General features: G+C 38.2%; 1 protein-coding gene across 1 annotated transcript in view; it reads right to left on the bottom strand.

Annotated features, from left to right (window-relative positions):
* Positions 1-17,585, bottom strand: part of LOC124795954 (dynein axonemal heavy chain 6) — a 1,096,896-nt gene that overhangs the window by 443,029 nt on the left and 636,282 nt on the right. The window contains exon 41 of the mRNA XM_047260034.1: positions 11,068-11,240. Within this exon, the coding sequence (XP_047115990.1) occupies positions 11,068-11,240 (173 nt within the window). The remainder of the gene's footprint in view (positions 1-11,067; positions 11,241-17,585) is intronic.

Here is a 17,585-nt window from a genome sequence, read left to right as displayed (position 1 = left end):
TCTCATGGTTATGATGGAGTGCCTAGTGGAATATTAAACTACTGTACTGCACATGTTCGTCCTGTATTTGTAATTTTTCGTTTAGGAATGGTAAGTTTCCTGAACGATTTAAGTACTCAGTAGTAAAGCCGCTTTATAAAAAGGGAGAAAGGGATAATGTAGATAATTGTAGACCTATTTCTATGCCATCAGTGTTTGCAAAAGTTATTGAAAAAGCTGTGTATGTAAGGATAATTGAGAATTTTATACCACACGATTTGCTATCAAACATACAGTTTGGGTTTAGAAGTCATTTAACAACTGAAAACGCAATATTCTCTTTTCTCTGTGAGGTACTGGATGGTTTAAGCAAAAGTTTTAAATGCTTGGCATATTTTTTTGATTTAACTAAGGCATTTGATTGTGTTGATCACAAAATGTTGCTCCAGAAGTTGGACCATTACGGAATATGGGGAGTAGCTCACAATTGGTTCACCTCTTATTTTAGCAACACACAGCAAAAGGTCATTATTCACAATGTTGACAATGGTTGTGATGTGGGGTCTGAGTGGGGTACAGTCAAGTGGAGTGTGCCCCAGGGGTCAGTGTTGGGGCTACTCCTGTTCCTTATTTGTATAGATGATATGCCTTCTAGTATTAAGGGTAACACTAAAATAATTCTGTTTGCTGATGACACTAGTGCGGTAGTAAAGGATGTTGTGTGCAACATTGACTCGGTTTCAAGTAGAGCAAGTAGTGAGAAAAGGTGGCTCTGGTCACGAAAACTGACAACAGGTGGGAGAGCAGTGTGTTCACCACATGGTCCTCCATATCCGCATCTACTGATGCATGATGAGGATGACATGGTGGTCAATTGGCACTGTTGGGCCTTCCGAGGCCTGTTCAGACAGAATTTAGTTTAACACAGTTAAAATGGTTCAAATGGCTCTGAGTACTATGGGATTTAACTTCTGAGGTCATCAGTCCCCAGTGTTAGTCCCACCATGTAAATACAAAAAAATTAATCACCTGGTTGTATGTCTTTATCTTATTTTGGTCCCCTAATTACAAACCTTTTGTTTCTTCTTGTATTTCTTATTTCTAGCCACTGTATCCAGCAAACCTTGTACTTTATCATTTCATTGTGAGCCAGTCGGAGTGGCAGAGTGGTTATAGGCTCTATAGTCTGGAACCGCAAGACCGCTACGGTCGCAGGTTCGAATCCTGCCTCGGGCATGGATGTTTGTGATGTCCTTAGGTTAGTTAGGTTTAACTAGTTCTAAGTTCTAGGGGACTAATTACCTCAGCAGTTGAGTCCCATAGTGCTCAGAGCCATTTTTGTTTGTTTGCCAAGATCAATCGATAATATGTTCAGATTTAAAGTATATACTTGTCATTAACTTTCTACTGTAATGTTAAATATCTCTGCCAGAAGCATCATCATTAAAAAATACATGAAATGATTGTTACTAAAAGGATCATACCAGCAGTCATTTTGCTATGCCTGTCTACAGCTCAATGTCTCCTCTGTATGGCGAGTAGCAATCTATCATTCTCATAATATTGCTGTCATTCCATTCTGTTTATGGTATATATAAATATATGGACAGGAATGAGACAAAAGTGAGATATTATCCACTGTTAAAGAATTTTAAATGGTATAAACATTAAACACTATCCTTAGCATGTACTTATATTTATGAGATTATTCATCAAATTGGGGGAATATGTGGTGGTGCAAGCAGTGGAGTGACATGTATCCCTATATCAACAAGGATGAATTGTACTCATTTACAAAGTTATTTATATAATACAAAAATAATAACATAAAGTAACATGTTGAGTTTAAATGTACAGGCATTGTGCAATGATTTCACTTTTATTTTCTGTATTGTGAGATATATAGAGGAACGACACATCTTTATTGTGAGACAGTGATTGTATAAACTTTATAATGTGAGATACCTGCTTGGACATGAGAATTTGTATTTCAGCAATCACTATCCTGGCCTGGAAATCTACAGATTTCCTGAGAAATGTCATATTAACAACTGAAGAATGTTGCAGGAGAATGGAGATGAACTTAAAAAATTAACACTACTCGAAACTTACCAAGCTGTAACTATTTCAACTGCTAGTATTCTACCTCTGTCAAATAATTGTTTTTTTTTTTCTATATTTCAACTGTGTCCAACAAAACACATTAGGTAATGTAACTGGACAGATAAAAAATCTACTCACCAAGTGGCGGCAGGAGAATACACATGTAAAAAAGATTTTACTTATGCAAGCCCTCGGAGCCAGTGACTCTTTCTTCTGGAAGTAGGGTCGAAGGGGAAGGAAGTGGGGTGAAGGGAAAGGAGCTTGAGAGGTTTAGAAATAGGGGTAGAGTTTGGAAAAGTCACACAGAATGCTAGGTCAGGGGATACTTACCAGGCAGGATGAGATATACTATGTGCATCACATACACTTGAAATTGTCTAAAATGATCATACAACTTAGATTTCTAGGAAACGATGCTAATAAAGAATATCTGACGACTGAAATTACTACTACAGGGTATAATGGTAAAAATAGTATGAGCTAATCAGATAATTTGAGAGCATTGACACCAATTGTTAAAAAGCCAAAATTACATTCTTTCCGGTACCTGTTCCAGTTTTGAAAAAACTAAGTAACTTAACAGCTATCTGTAATTAAATTTTGCACACACCCAAAACTACTTCTGGCATTTGTTCCAGTATGCCTATTAGACTCCAGGAGTTTGGCTTTGTACTATCATTGCACAGTGTGCAAATCATATCTTCCTTTCATTCCTGGTGGGACTCTTTGTAACTGGTCATTTATTAGCATAATGTAAAGCAAATTAATTAACTGTATAGAATCTCAGCATTTTGTATTTAAGAGCATGGTAGCACTTGCTTTATTGATCAGGGAAGTATGTTCAAGTTGAGAGGCTAAAGTTAATAAATGGTATCTTCTTTTCTTTTAACGTCATTAAATTCATTACTCACCGTTCACTGTTGTCATTAGTGATAGAATTATTCTTACATAACTTTCTCGGGTAGTCTACCCTTCCAAAATTATTTTCATTTGATGAATGTTACCATTATTCAACTGACTCAGCACTACCTCAAAATCAAACAAGAAACACTTTGCCTATGTGAAGAGAACCACTCTATACATGATCAAATTCATGAGTCTATGGGTGAGGTGATGACTGTGCATCCATATTTGGAGCAGTTCACTATAGAACAACCCCATCATTCTGACATTATCACCATGAATGAGTCAGCAAACAGGGGCAGCCAACAACATTCAGTCAGTGACCATAGTAGCAGCTTGTGCCATCCAAACCAGAACTGACACACGTCAATCGTGTGCATCCTTTTCAGGTGTCTGTGCACTTGCCATGTTTGGCCCTCCAGCCTTGACAGAGTCACATGTGCAGCTCAGACAAAGTGCTATCCACAATGGGACTGCTCATAAAATGAAAACATTACCAGGTGCACCAGTCTGACATAAGATGTGTGTAATAGCTCCAGAGTTATTACAAGCTGGTATCATCAGGCAGTCCAACAGTCTAACATGTGGTGGTGGTGGTTGTGGGGATGTTTAAGGGGGACTAAACAGCTAAGGTCATCAGTCCCCCAAGTCTAACATGTCCCCAATGATGTACATCAATGCCTGTTTGCAGCTAGGGTGTCGATTTAATTATCATTTCAGTCTAACAGTCCTGGGGCCTCATACATTCATCTAATGACTAAGAAGGATGACGCATATAGACTTTGCAGTGACAAGCAGTCTCTCAACTCCAGCACTATCAAGGACAGTTATTGAGTTCCAAATATTCAGGACTTTACTCATAATTTAGTAAGTGCCTCCATGTTCAGCACATTGGACTGTAAAAAGGCTTAGTTGCAGATTCCCATGAACCAAGAGGACATACCAAAGGCAGCTATTACCTTTCCTTTTGGACCTTATGAATACCTTTACATGCCATACAAACTAAAAAACACAGCACAGACGTGGAAAAGATTCATTGTTACACCAATTTAGATGATATTTGTCTTCTATGCTTCGCATCGCAAGCACGAGAAGCACCTCAAACTAATTTTCAATGCCCTACATAAATGTGGCACCTTAGACAATGACAATAAATGTCAAGTGTGACAGTCAGTAGTTACATTTTCTGGTCATTCAGTCATCAGTGAAGGTATACAGCTTACAAGACAATGGACTGAGATCATTATCCAACCACTGAGGCAAAAGAGTTACATCGACTGCTTACCAAGGTAAATTTGTATTGCACACACATACTTCATGCAGCTGCCCTCCAGGTACCACTGACAAAGGCATTAGTAGGCAAACACATGATGTGCACAAAAGACATTCAATGGACTCTGCAGATGCAACATGAATTTGAGCAAATTAAAGACTGCCTTTCTCAGGCTATGACACTGGGACACCCACTACCCACTGTAAACCTGTGCATTACCTCTCAGATGCAAGTGTTTCTGTGACTTGAACATTTCTCCAATAGTCGGTAGCAGGAATACAACAATCACTATGCTTGTTTTCAAAAAAAGGTGACTCTCAGCACAAGTGGTTAGCTTATAACAAGGCATTGTTGGTGTACAAATCAGTATGGCACTTCGAAGACAATGTGTAGGGCAGACTTTTAACCATCTACACTGATAATTGGCCTTTGGCTTATTAGATTAGATTAGATTTACTTTCATTCCAATTGATCCGTAATGAGGAGGTCCTCCTGGATGTGGAACATGTCAGAAAAACAACAATACATGACAAATATTTACAACTAAAACAAATAAGCTAATGTACCATTCCACAGGTCCCAAGTGGAATGATCGTCATTTTTAATGAACACTAAGAGTCATTTTACAAATACTAATGCACTGAATTTAAAATAAAAAACGTTTTTTATTTATTTATAAGGTAATAAACATGTAATACAACTACTGTAATACTTATTTACAATGAACACATTACTGCACTGAAATGGTGCAGAAGTCAGATTATACTTACACACACACACAAATTTTCAATGAACACATCACTGCACTGAAATTGTGCAGAAGTTATGTTGTACTTATATACAAATTAGTTGGTTTTACTAAGAAATTCATCAATGGAGTAGAAGGAGTTGGCCACCAATAAATCCTTTAGGCTTCTCTTAAACTGAATTTCATTGGTTGTTAAGCTTTTTATGGCTGCTGGCAAGTTATTGAAAATGTGTGTTCCTGAATAATGCACACCTTTTTGTACAAGACTAAGTGACTTTAAATTCTTGTGAAGATTATTCTTATTTCTAGTATTGATTCCATGAATTGAGCTGTTGGTTTGAAAAAGTGATATATTTTTAATGACAAATTTCATTAAGGAATAAATATACTGGGAAGCTGTAGTTAGTATCCCTAGTTCCCTAAACAGGCTTCTGCAGGACGTTCTTGAGTTCACACCACATATAATTCTTACTGCACGTTTTTGTGCCCGGAAAACTTTAGCTTGGCTTGATGAATTACCCCAAAAAATAATCCCATATGACATTATGGAATGAAAGTAAGCATAGTATGCCAGCTTTTTCATTTTTATATCCCCTACGTCTGACAAAATTCGCATTGCAAACAGAGATTTGTTAAGACGCTTCAGCAGTTCGGTGGTGTGCTCCTCCCAATTGAATTTATTATCAAGCTGTAATCCCAAGAATTTAACACTGTCCACTTCTTCTATCTTCTTGTCATCATATGTTAGACATATACTCTTGGGACACCCCTTACAAGTTCTGAACTGCATGTAGTGTGTTTTTTCAAAGTTTAGTGACAAAGAATTGGCTAGGAACCAGTGATTAATGTCCACAAATATTTTATTGGCTGATCTTTCTAAGACTACACTTGATTTGCTATTTATTGCAATGTTTGTATCATCGGCAAACAAAACTAACTTGGCATCTGGTAATGTTACTGATGAAAGGTCATTGATATACACAAGAAAAAGTAAGGGCCCCAAAATGGAACCTTGTGGGACCCCACATGTAATTAGTTCCCAGTTGGATGATGCCTGATAGACATGTATCAAGCTCTTTCCTAATAACACCCTTTGTTTCCTGCCAGAGATATAAGATTTGAACCATTTTGCAGCATTTCCTGTTACACTATAATATTCTAGTTTACTTAAAAGGATATTGTGATTTACACAGTCAAATGCCTTTGATAGATCACAAAATATACCAGTTGCCTGCAATTTTTTGTCTAATGAATTAAGCACATTTTCACTGTAAGTGAAGATAGCCTTCTCAATATCAGAACCTTTTAGAAATCCAAACTGTGACTTTGACAGTATGTTATTTGAGATAAGATGGTTATAAAGACGACGGTACATTACTTTTTCGAAAATTTTTGAGAATGCTGGTAACAGTGAAATTGGACGGAAATTTGATGCTATTTCTTTATCTTCCTTCTTAAACAGTGGCTTAACTTCAGCATATTTCAGCCATTCAGGAAATATTCCACTGATAAACGACTGGTTACACAGATAGCTTAATATGTTACTTAGCTCAGAATCACATTCTTTAATTAACTTTGTTGATATTTCATCATACCCACTAGATGTTTTTGATTTTAAAGATTTTATGATGGACATTATTTCTGTTGGGGTAGTGAGGGTCAAATTCATATTATGGAAATTACTTGAAATGTCTGGTCTAAGGTAATCCATAGCAGCATCTACCGAACCTGACAATCCCATCTTTTCAGTAACAGTTATAAAATGTTTGTTAAAAAGTTCTGCAACACTATACACATCTGTCACCAATGTATCATTTACTCTTAATGCTATTTGTTCTTCTTCATGTCTGGTCCTACCGGTCTCCTCCTTCACTATATCCCATATTGTCTTTATTTTGTTATCTGATATGACTATCTTTTCCTTGTAATATATTTGCTTTGACATCCATATTACAGTCTTTAATATTTTGCAGTATTTCTTATAATGTGCTATAGCATCAACATTGGAAATGTTTCGGATTGACAGATACAGTTTTCTTTTTGTTTTACAAGATACCCTTATTCCTCGAGTAATCCATGGCTTCTTTGTAGATTTTCCTCTAACCTTGGTAAGTTTTGGGGGAAAGCAGTGTTCAAATAAGGTAAGCACTTTATTAGCAAAAATGTTATATTTTTCATTCATGCCATGAGCACTGTAAACATCAGTCCAGTGAATGTCTCTGAGGAGTGTCCTAAAATAATCAATTTTTGGCTTACTGATTACCCTCTTGAGCTCAGATTTAACAGATTTTATATCCTGTTCAGTATTAACATTTAACAGAAGGAACTGCATGTCATGGTCTGAGAGGCCATTGGCTATTGGTTTTGTAATATAATTTTGTTCATTGGACTTTTCTATAAAGATATTATCAATGGCTGTTTGTGAGCAAGTGGCTATCCTAGTGGGGAACTTTACTGTGGGAATTAAGTTGAATGATAGTGTTACTAACTCAAATAAGTTCTTATTCGGAGAGTCTTTAAGGAAATCTACATTGAAATCACCAGCAACCACTATTTCTTTGTTTTTGGTTATTAAATGGGCCAGTACAGCTTCAAGGTGGTTTACAAACAGATTAAAGTTACCTGCAGGTGCTCGATATACACTTAATATTATGAAAGATTTTTTGTGAAAATCTAATTCTGTTGCACATGCTTCCATATGCTGTTCTAGGCAAAATTTATGAATGTCTATGTTCTTAAATTTATGACAGTTCCTGATGAATGTGGCAACTCCTCCTTTCTCCATTTCTGATCTACAAAAGTGAGATGCTAACCTAAACCCTGTAACACTTAAAAGTTCTATACCAGTGGTCACATGATGTTCAGAGAGGCAGATTATGTCAGCTGGGTTTGAAGACTCTAATTCATCTATGCATATAGTTAATTCATTAATTTTATTTCTCAGTCCTCGAATATTTTGATGCAATAAAGATAGCTGACATTTCACATTGTCTGAGTTAAAATTGGGTGGAGTTAAAATATCTGCTGACAGTTGAAAATTCTTAACCAATGGCTGTTTATGCTGATGTAATAAGCTGGAATTATGTTTTTTGATTTCTTTTTCAAACTGAAGGTTTGTCTCAGTTCTAACCTCTCTTAAAATTTGCTTTCTTTCTGTCCTCCCTACCCTAAAAAAGGGTCTTTTCTGAATCCTATAACCACTGGTATTTTACCACTCATGACAGTGCCTCCCCCCTTTAACTTTCCTGCTATTTCCCCAGCCAATTTACCCTTCCCCTTCCTGTTGAGGTGAAGGCCATGCCTAGTATAATCCCACCTACTGAGAGAATCAACTTGAACCACACCAATGTGTGACCCCGCACCCAACATGAGCAGCCGTTCCAGCTCCAAATTAACTCTCTTGACAGAAGAGTTCAAATGAGGTCGGTCATGACGCCCAAGAACAGATACAAACTCAACACTAGTATGCTTCGATGCTGATGCAATCTTCGCCAGGTCACACTCTATACTGTACCCAGGATTTCTGTCAATACTGTTACCTGCCCCACCCACTATAACCACGGTGTCTTCCTTAGTGAAATCTTTGCAAAGTGATCCTAAATCCTCTGTCACCTGCTCCAGACCAGCACTAGGTTTAAAAAAATTGGTGACCTGGTATTCTGATCCTAGTTCATCCTGCAAGAGTTGGCCAACACCTCTTCCATGGGAACTACCTAACAACAACACTTTCTTTCTCTTTTCTGATTTCCCTACATTCTTACTTTTCAATCTGCTGCTGAAAGTTTGTTGTGCCCTGTCTACACCTGCAACTGCTTGAGGCTCACCAGCTTCTAACTGAAGCAACAGGTCAAATCTATTTTCCACATTCACCATAAAGCTGTCAGACAAAGTTCTAGGCCTGTTCCTCCTGTTGCCTGTTGCCACTTCCCACCTCTCTTTACCCTTCTCCCTCCTTAACCTGTCAAGATCTCCCCTGGCCTTGTCTAATTCAGCCTGAAGGGCAGCAATTTTCCCCTCCTGTTCCAGTATCTTCCTATCTCTACTACAAATCCTACAAAACCACTGATGAGTCTCATTTACTTCCCCTATTCCCACGCCACTACAGTCACCCACATGGAAAAATCACCCACATCCATTCACAATCCCACAAAAGACTGTTGCCCATGGTGTTTTCATCATTTAGATTATGCTGTGCAATTAACTCCAGATGTTTCACATCTTCACTGTGCAGAAAATGTCAATACAGAGTATCTCTCCAGCATTAACATAGTCTTGGTAAATACTGACTGTGAGAAACTGCAGAAGCATGACTACATGATACACAGCATCACAACCAGGCTGTGATAACACAAACTATTATGGAACACCACAACTGGGCCATGGATAGAACACCAAATTATACTTGGCTCCCCAAAACAAGTACTGTGTGATTTTTCACAGGTTCATTTTTGACCACTAGTGCTTCTGAACATGCGGAGACTCAGCTTCAATAAACTACATGGGCTGTCCCATCCTTGTATCTGTACAACCACAAAACTTGTCACAGACCACTTTGTGCGGCCAAATATAAAAAATAAAAAATAAAAATAAATAAAAATAAAAATAAAAGAAAACCTGTAAAGCTTAAATACAAAGAAGTGCTTCCTGTCAGTGACCTAAAAGAGAACAAAATGCACGACCATATCACAGCTGTTATTCAGTCCCTCTTTCAGTGTATCCACCCAGACATTGTCAGGTGCCTCCATAACTCTGGTGGTTTTCTTTATATCATTTCAGCGGTCAAAAGGGTAACCCACTGGGTCAAGGCTGTACCAATATCTGCCATTACTGGAAAGACCACATCAAAAGCATTTGACAGTTTATGAATTTCCCAATTTCGCTGTTCTGCCGCAATTAAAAATGATCAAGGCAAACAATTTGAACTAGCATTTTTTAACAAACCCTATCACTTGTGCTTTGTTCAGCACTTCTGAACCACAGCTTATCACCCTCAAAGTAATACACTAATGGGGGCACTTGTACCACACACTAAAAACAGCCCTTATATGTCATGAAAGGAAATGGGCAGAAGCCCTGTCACTGGCGCTTTTAGGTGCATTTGGTGTATCAGGAGGACCTCCGGTGTTCCCCGTGGAAATCCTGTAAGGAGAACCACTAAATCTACTGGCAGACTTCACAGAGCCATCCATTCTACCAACAGAGAAACAACTTCCTCTTCTCATATTTAGGTGAAGTGGCACATTGCTCACCTCGAGACACAGGTGTTTTCCCCCCTCTCCCCACCCAGGTACACTATCACGCAAAATCTTCATCCATTAAGCACTAAAAAACTGCAATAGGTAATGCAAAGATATGATACTGTCCACCTGGCATTGCAGCAGCCATACTCAAGCCCACACAGAGTGATTAGATGGGAAAATAACATGTTTGGCAATTTACTGAATGGGAAACCAGTGACTGTTACTGTCAAGAAATTCAAGCCTATATGGACCCTACAGGATACCTCGAATGTGATGGTAAACTGTACTGACCACATGGAGTGCAGTATTCACACTGATTTGGAGATGTAGTTGTAGTGCAAGTAGACATACAAAAAGTTCAACTTGAAGAGTGCTCTGCATTACCATGGAAGGGACGGAGAGGAGGTTTTCTCTATAGTCATTCAGCAGCCATGGTATCAGCTAATAAGAAAAACTCTCTGGTCACTGGCACAGTGCTTCCACAGGAATATCTTTGGAATCAGTTTTTTCTGAGTATCTGTAATATGCACGTGCATTTTATATATTGCTGCCAAGCAATGAAGCATACTATTACAAATTGTGGGTCTCAGTCATTTTATCTGGAGCATTCTCACCTGAGTCCTCTCTACAAGTTATTTAACATGATGAATGGAGTACCACCCTCTCTTTTTAGGTTATATCCAAAACATAATTATTTTTGAACCACCAGTCCTCAAAAGTCTATGGAAGTACATTAATTTTAGTCTGCTATAAATATATTAGTTTTAATTGTCAAACCACAAAAGAACAAGCTGTTATTCAAATCTGTTAACCTTTATTACCTGAGTTCAAAATGTTGTTGATATCTTCCAGAAATTCCTCTGACACAATCTGTGAATCTGTAAATAGAAAGGCTGTGTCCTGATTTAATGCACCTGCATTAAAATATAATAAACGAAGATCATCATGGAATGATGCGTGATCATAGTTACGTGTCAGCTCAATCTGAAAACACCTGAAAATATTAAAACAGCATTTTCAGTATGAGATTTTATAGATAGAATATAATGAGGACCATAAATTCTGATGACATTTCATACTAAAATTTGGGGAAAATGTAGCATTCAGTAAGAATGGACTGAATGAACCTAAATTCAAAGAACTGTAGAACATTCTGCAAGCAATAACTGATTAATAATAAATTATGATACAGAACATCTGGCCAGTACTTACCTTCTGGGGGTGTTCTTGTTGTGGTCTTCAGTCTAGAGACTGGTCTGACGCAGCCCTCCATGCTACTCTATACTGCAGATGCTTCTTCATCTCCAAGTGACTACTGCAACCTACATCCTTCTGAATATGCTTAGTGTATTCATCTCTCGGTCTCCCTCTATGATTTTTACCACCCATGCTGTCCTCCAATACTAAATTGGTGATCCTTGATGCCTCAGAACACGTCCTACCAACCGATCCCTTCTTCTGGTCAAGTTTTGCCACAAATTCCTCTTCTCCCCAATTCTATTCAGTATCTCCTCATTAGTTACGTGATCTACCAATCTGATCTTCAGCATTCTTCTGTAGCACCACATTTCAAAAGCTTCTATTCTCTTTTTGTCTAAACTAGTTATCACCCACTTCCATAGATGGCTACACTCCATACAAATACTTTCAGAAAAGACTTTCTGACAGTTAAGTCAATACTCGATGATAATAAAATTTTCTTCTTCTGAAACGCTTTCCTTGCCATAGCCAGTCTACACATTATATCCTCTCTACTTCAATCATCTTTAGTTATTTTACGCGCCAAATAGCAAAAATCATCTTCTACTTTAATGTGTCTCACTTCCTAATCTAATTCCCTCAGCATCACCTGATACATTTCGACTACATTCCATTATCTTCATTTTGGTTTTGTTGATGTTCATCTTATACCCTCCTTTCAAGACAATGTCCATTCCATTCAACTGCTCTTCCAGGTCCTCTGCTGTCTCTGACACAATTACAATGTCATCGCCAAACCTTCTTTCTCCTCCATGGATTTTAATTCCTACTACAATTTTCTTTTCCCCTTTACTTCTTGCTCAATATACTGATTGAATAATATCGAGGAAAGGCTACAACCCTGTCTCACTCCCTTCTCAACCACTGCTTCCCTTTCGTACCACTCAACTCCTACAACTGCCATCTGGTTTCTGTACAGATTGTAAATAAACCTTCGCACCCCGTATTTGACCCATGCCACCTTCAGAATTTGAAAGAGACTATTCCAGTCAACATTGTCAAAAGCCTTCTTTAAGTCTACAAATGCTAGAAACATAGATTTGCCCTTCCTTAATCTATCTTCTAAGATAATTCGTAGTGTCAGTATTGCCTCATGTGTTCCACCATGTCTATGAAATCCAAACTGATCCTCCCTGAGGTCAACTTCTACCAGTTTCTCCATTTGTCTGTAATGAACTCCTGTTAGTATTTTGCAGCCGTGACTTATTAAACTGATAGTTTGGTAATTTTCACACCTGCCAGCACCTGCGTTGTTTGGGATTGCAATAAATATATTCTTCTTGAAGTCCGAGGGTATTCTGCCTGTCTCGTACATTTTGCTCATCAGATGGTAGAGTTTTGACACCAGTGGCTCTCCCAAGGCTATCAGTAGTTCTAATGGAATGTTGTCTATGCCGGGGGCCTTGTTTTGACTTAGGTCTTTCCATGCTCTGTCAAATTCTCCAAGCAGTATCATATATACTCCCATTTCATCTTCGTCTACATCCTCTTCCATTTCCATAAAATAACCCTCAAATATATCACCATTGTATAGACACTCTACATACACCTTCCACATTTTTGCTTTCCCTTCTTTGCTTAGAACTAATTCTCTATCTGCGCTCTTGACATTCAATACAAGAGGTCCTCTTTTCTCCAGAGGTCTCTCTAATTTTCCTGTAGGCAGTATCTATCTTAACCCTAGTGCCCCTAGTAATATATGCCTCTACATCCTTACATTTGTCCTCTAGCCACCTCTGCTTAGTCATTTTGCACTTCCTATCGATCTCATTTTTGAGACGTTTGTATTCCTTTTTGGCCTACTTCATTTTCTCCTTTCATCAGTTAAGTTCAACATATCTTCTGTTACCTAAGGATTTCTACTAGCCTTCCTCTTTCTACCTACTTGATCCTCTGCTGCCGTCACTATTTTACCTCTCAAAGCTACCCATTCTTCTTCCACTGTATTTCTTTCCCCCTTTGTTGACAATCATTCCCTAATGCTCTCTCTGAAACTCATTACAACCTCTGGTTCTTTCAGTTTATCCAGATCCCACCTCCTGAAATTCCCACCTTTTCGATGTTTCTTCAGTTTTAATCTACAGTTCATAACCAATAGATTGTGGTCAGAGTCCACATCTGCCCTGGAAATGTCTTACAATTTACAACTTGGTTCCTAAATCTCTGTGTTACCATTATATAGTCTACCTGAAGCCTCCCAGCATCTCCAGGCCTCTTCCATGTATACAACCTTCTTTCATGATTCTTAAACCAAGTGTTAGCTATGATTAAGTTATGCTCTGTGCAAAATTCTACCAGGCGGCTTCCTCTTCCATTCCTTACCCCCATTCCATATTCACCTACAACTTTTCCTTCTCTTCCTATTCTACTACAGAATTCCAGTCCCCCATTACTATTAAATTTTCATCTCCCTTCACTACCTAAATAATTTCTTTTATATGATTATCACATTTCTTCAATCTCTCCGTCGTCTGCTGAGCTAGTTGGCATATAAACTTGTACTACTGTGGTAGGCATGGGCTTTCTGTCTACCTTTGCTACAATAATGCATTCACTATGCTGTCCATAGTAGCTTACTCGCACTCCTATTTTTTTATTCATTACTAAACCTACTCCTGCATTACCCCTATTTGATTTTGTATTTATAACCCAGTATACACCCGACCAGAAGTCTTGTTCCTCCTGCCATTGAACTTCACTAATTCCCACTGTATCTAACTTTAACCTAACCATTTCCCTTTTTAAATTTTCTAATCCACCTAACCAAGTAAGGGATCTGACATTCCACACTCCAATCCATAGAATGCCAGTTTTATTTCTCCTGATAACAACGTCTTCCTGAGTAGTCCCCCACCTGGTTGTCCGAATGGGGGACTATTTTACCTCCAGAATATTTTACCCAAGAGGACACTATCATCATTTAACCATACAGTAAAGCTGCAAGACCTTGAGAAAAATTATGGCTGTAGTTTCCCCTTGCTTTCAGCCATTCGCAGTATCATCACAGCAAGGCCGTTTTGGTTAATGCAACAGATACCCCTCCGTTGTGGTTGCACCTATGGTACAGCTATCTGTATCGCTGAGGCATGCAAGCCTCCCCACCAACAGCAAGGTCCATGGTTCGTAGAAGGAGGAAAAATGTTGAATTCTGCCCATGGATGCATATACAAGTGAAGTGAAGACACTATCCTAACTTTCAGAACTGTATTCCTCTATAAAAATCAACATGGAATCAGCAAATAGAGACCTTGCAAAACTAATCCCACTCTGTTCATCTATGAGATTCAGAGTGCTGTAGACAAAGATGCCCATGCTTGATACAGTTCTCCACTGATATTTAGAGAACAAAACACAGGATTACTGAGTACTGGACCAAATTTGTGATTGGATTTATGACTTGCTTAAATACAGAACTCAACATATTATTATTGTTGTAGGAAGGTTGCAATGCCAAAAAGCTGTAGCAAAATGAAGAAAAACATGTGGAGGATCAACAACTGGTTCAGGGACTGGCAGTTGACCCCAATTTAAACAAATGTAAACTATTGTTCCATAAATAGGTGAAGAGATCCATTACTGTTTGTTATGACTATAATATCAGTGATGAATGACTGGAAACAGTAATTACCATAAAATTTCTCCAAGTGGAATGATCACATATAAAAAATAGTAGGAGAAGCATATGCCAGGCTGTGATTCTATGAGATCCCTCCCCCCAGGATTCCGGAACCTACAAAACTGACACAAATGAAAAAAAATATATGCACAGCTGACAGTAACTATTACACGATTTAGTCAAATTTTTGGGTGGAATCAATGTTCTTAAAAAGTAAAAAAGAAAAGAAAAATAACAACACACTATGTGACAGAAATCAGTAGATGTAAGGAACATGTACACATAAAGAAATGATCAAAATTTTAGAAAACCTGGATTTTTTATTGAGCAAGTCAGTAAGACTTTGGTCCACCTCTGATGTTTATACAAGCCATTATTTGGCTTGGCATTGACTGATAGTGTTGTTTGGTTTATCCTGAGGGATATCATGCAACATTTTGTTCAACTGGTATATTAGCTCATCAGAAAGCCAAGACAGGATTCTTCTGTACCACTTTGAACTGAGCTCTGATGGCCAGCAAAGATGTAGAGATGCCTTGGACAGCGGTGAGACACAACTTGACTGTCACTCACCATATGGTGCAACAACCAGGAATGATGATCTGGCATACCATTTCATTTCATAGAACCCCTTTGGTTTTCATAAGCGGCACCCTTACAGCCCAGTGGCATGTGGATGATATTCTATGCCTTGCATTGTTGGCCTTCCTGGCAAGCCTTTCTGGGCCTGTTTGAGCAAGATAATGGCTGCCCACACATGTTGAGTGTTTTTACTGCTTGTCTTGTGCTTGCCAAACACTACCTTGGCTGGCAAGGCTGCCAGATCTCTCCTCAATAGAGAGTTTTTGGAGCATTATGGACAGGGTCCAACAACCATCTTGGGATTTTGATGGTCTAATATGCCAGTTGGACAGAATTTGGCATGGTATCCTTCAGGACAACATCTAACAATTCTATCAATTTCAAGCCAAATAAATGCTTCCATAAGGTTCAGTGATGGACCAATGTGTTATTGCCTTGCTGTATTTGTCAAGCTCTTTCTCTTGAATAAATCATGCTATTTTTCTGAAATTGTAATCATTTGTTTGTCTGTAAATGTACATCACATCTATTTATTTCTGTCCTACTGAGGTAATTCCTTCATGGTATATTCCCCTCTTTTCTAGTGTGTAAGTTATTTTCTGAAACCAGTTTCATTTAGTACTTAGATATTGCCTGTCACTGCGCAGAATATTTACTGTTTAAAACAAATGAAAGAGACTGCATATTTCTTCACATCACGCCTTTCCAACAGTGATACTTGTGTTGAAACACTGACTAGAAGAGCATTATAAGGATGAAAAACAAATACTTAAGCGTGCAATTTAGTGATAGTATGGGATAAGAGCCGATGTGCCTCCATGGCAATAATGAAATGTACACAATGTTAGCTGAAAGAAAGGAAGGGCAACTAGAATTTAATGTCACTAATGAAGAGGTCAACATAGATGGAGCAAAAGTTTGGATTTGTAGTCTCGAACACACGATATTCTGGATATGAGTGTGGGATGGTAGAATCCTACCTACTGCACATCACATGTTTCTGTGTGCAGGTTTAAAATCAGTCACAGGAAGAAAGCAGATACGGCTGACAAGTACTTGTCGGGCAATCCATAGACGTTTTAGTCAGGGTGTAAGGAAGAACCATGGTGTCTACATGCAGCTCTGTGCTTATTGGGTCACTAACTACTGTTATTGAAACAAAGAGAGTTGAAAAAGAACTCTTGAAAACTCTTGATGTAACTTTGCTATAGGCAAGACTTATTTTCAGATTTATGTTAAGAAAAGTTATGGTATCAAATCCAACTTTCTTTGAACTGTAATTTAATTTGTTTCTGATGTTTGACTGTACGAGGGACTTACCGGAAGTTATATATTTATGTTGAAAGCGAGAGTTTTATTGTGTATGGAAGTCAAATACATTGTTAACTGACAAAAAGCAAAGTTTGTATGTCTACTTATTTCATAAGTAGAAAGAGTCTAAAAATTCCTGTACCTAGCATTATTCGACGGAAGAAAGCGCAGGTCGTTCCCATTTTCAAGAAGGGTCATAAATCAGATGCAAATAATTATAGGCCTATTTCGCTTACGTCAATCTGTTGTAGAATAATGGAACATGTTTTGTGTTCTCGTATTATGACGTTCTTAGATAATACAAATCTCCTTCATCATAACCAACATGGATTCCGCAAACAGAGATCATGTGAAACTCAGCTCGCCCTATTTGCCCAAGAAATTCACAGTGCCGTAGACACTGGCGAGCAGATTGATGCCGTATTCCTGGACTTCAGGAAGGCATTTGATACGGTTCCGCACTTACGTTTAGTGAAAAAAATACGAGCTTATGGAATATCGGACCAGGTTTGTGATTGGATTCAGGATTTCCTAGAAGAAAGAACACAACATGTCATTCTTAACGGTTCA

This window comes from Schistocerca piceifrons, chromosome 4, assembly GCF_021461385.2.
Source record: "Schistocerca piceifrons isolate TAMUIC-IGC-003096 chromosome 4, iqSchPice1.1, whole genome shotgun sequence".
Classification (NCBI taxonomy): Eukaryota; Metazoa; Arthropoda; class Insecta; order Orthoptera; family Acrididae; genus Schistocerca; species Schistocerca piceifrons.
This window is presented reverse-complemented; position numbering and strand designations above follow the sequence as displayed.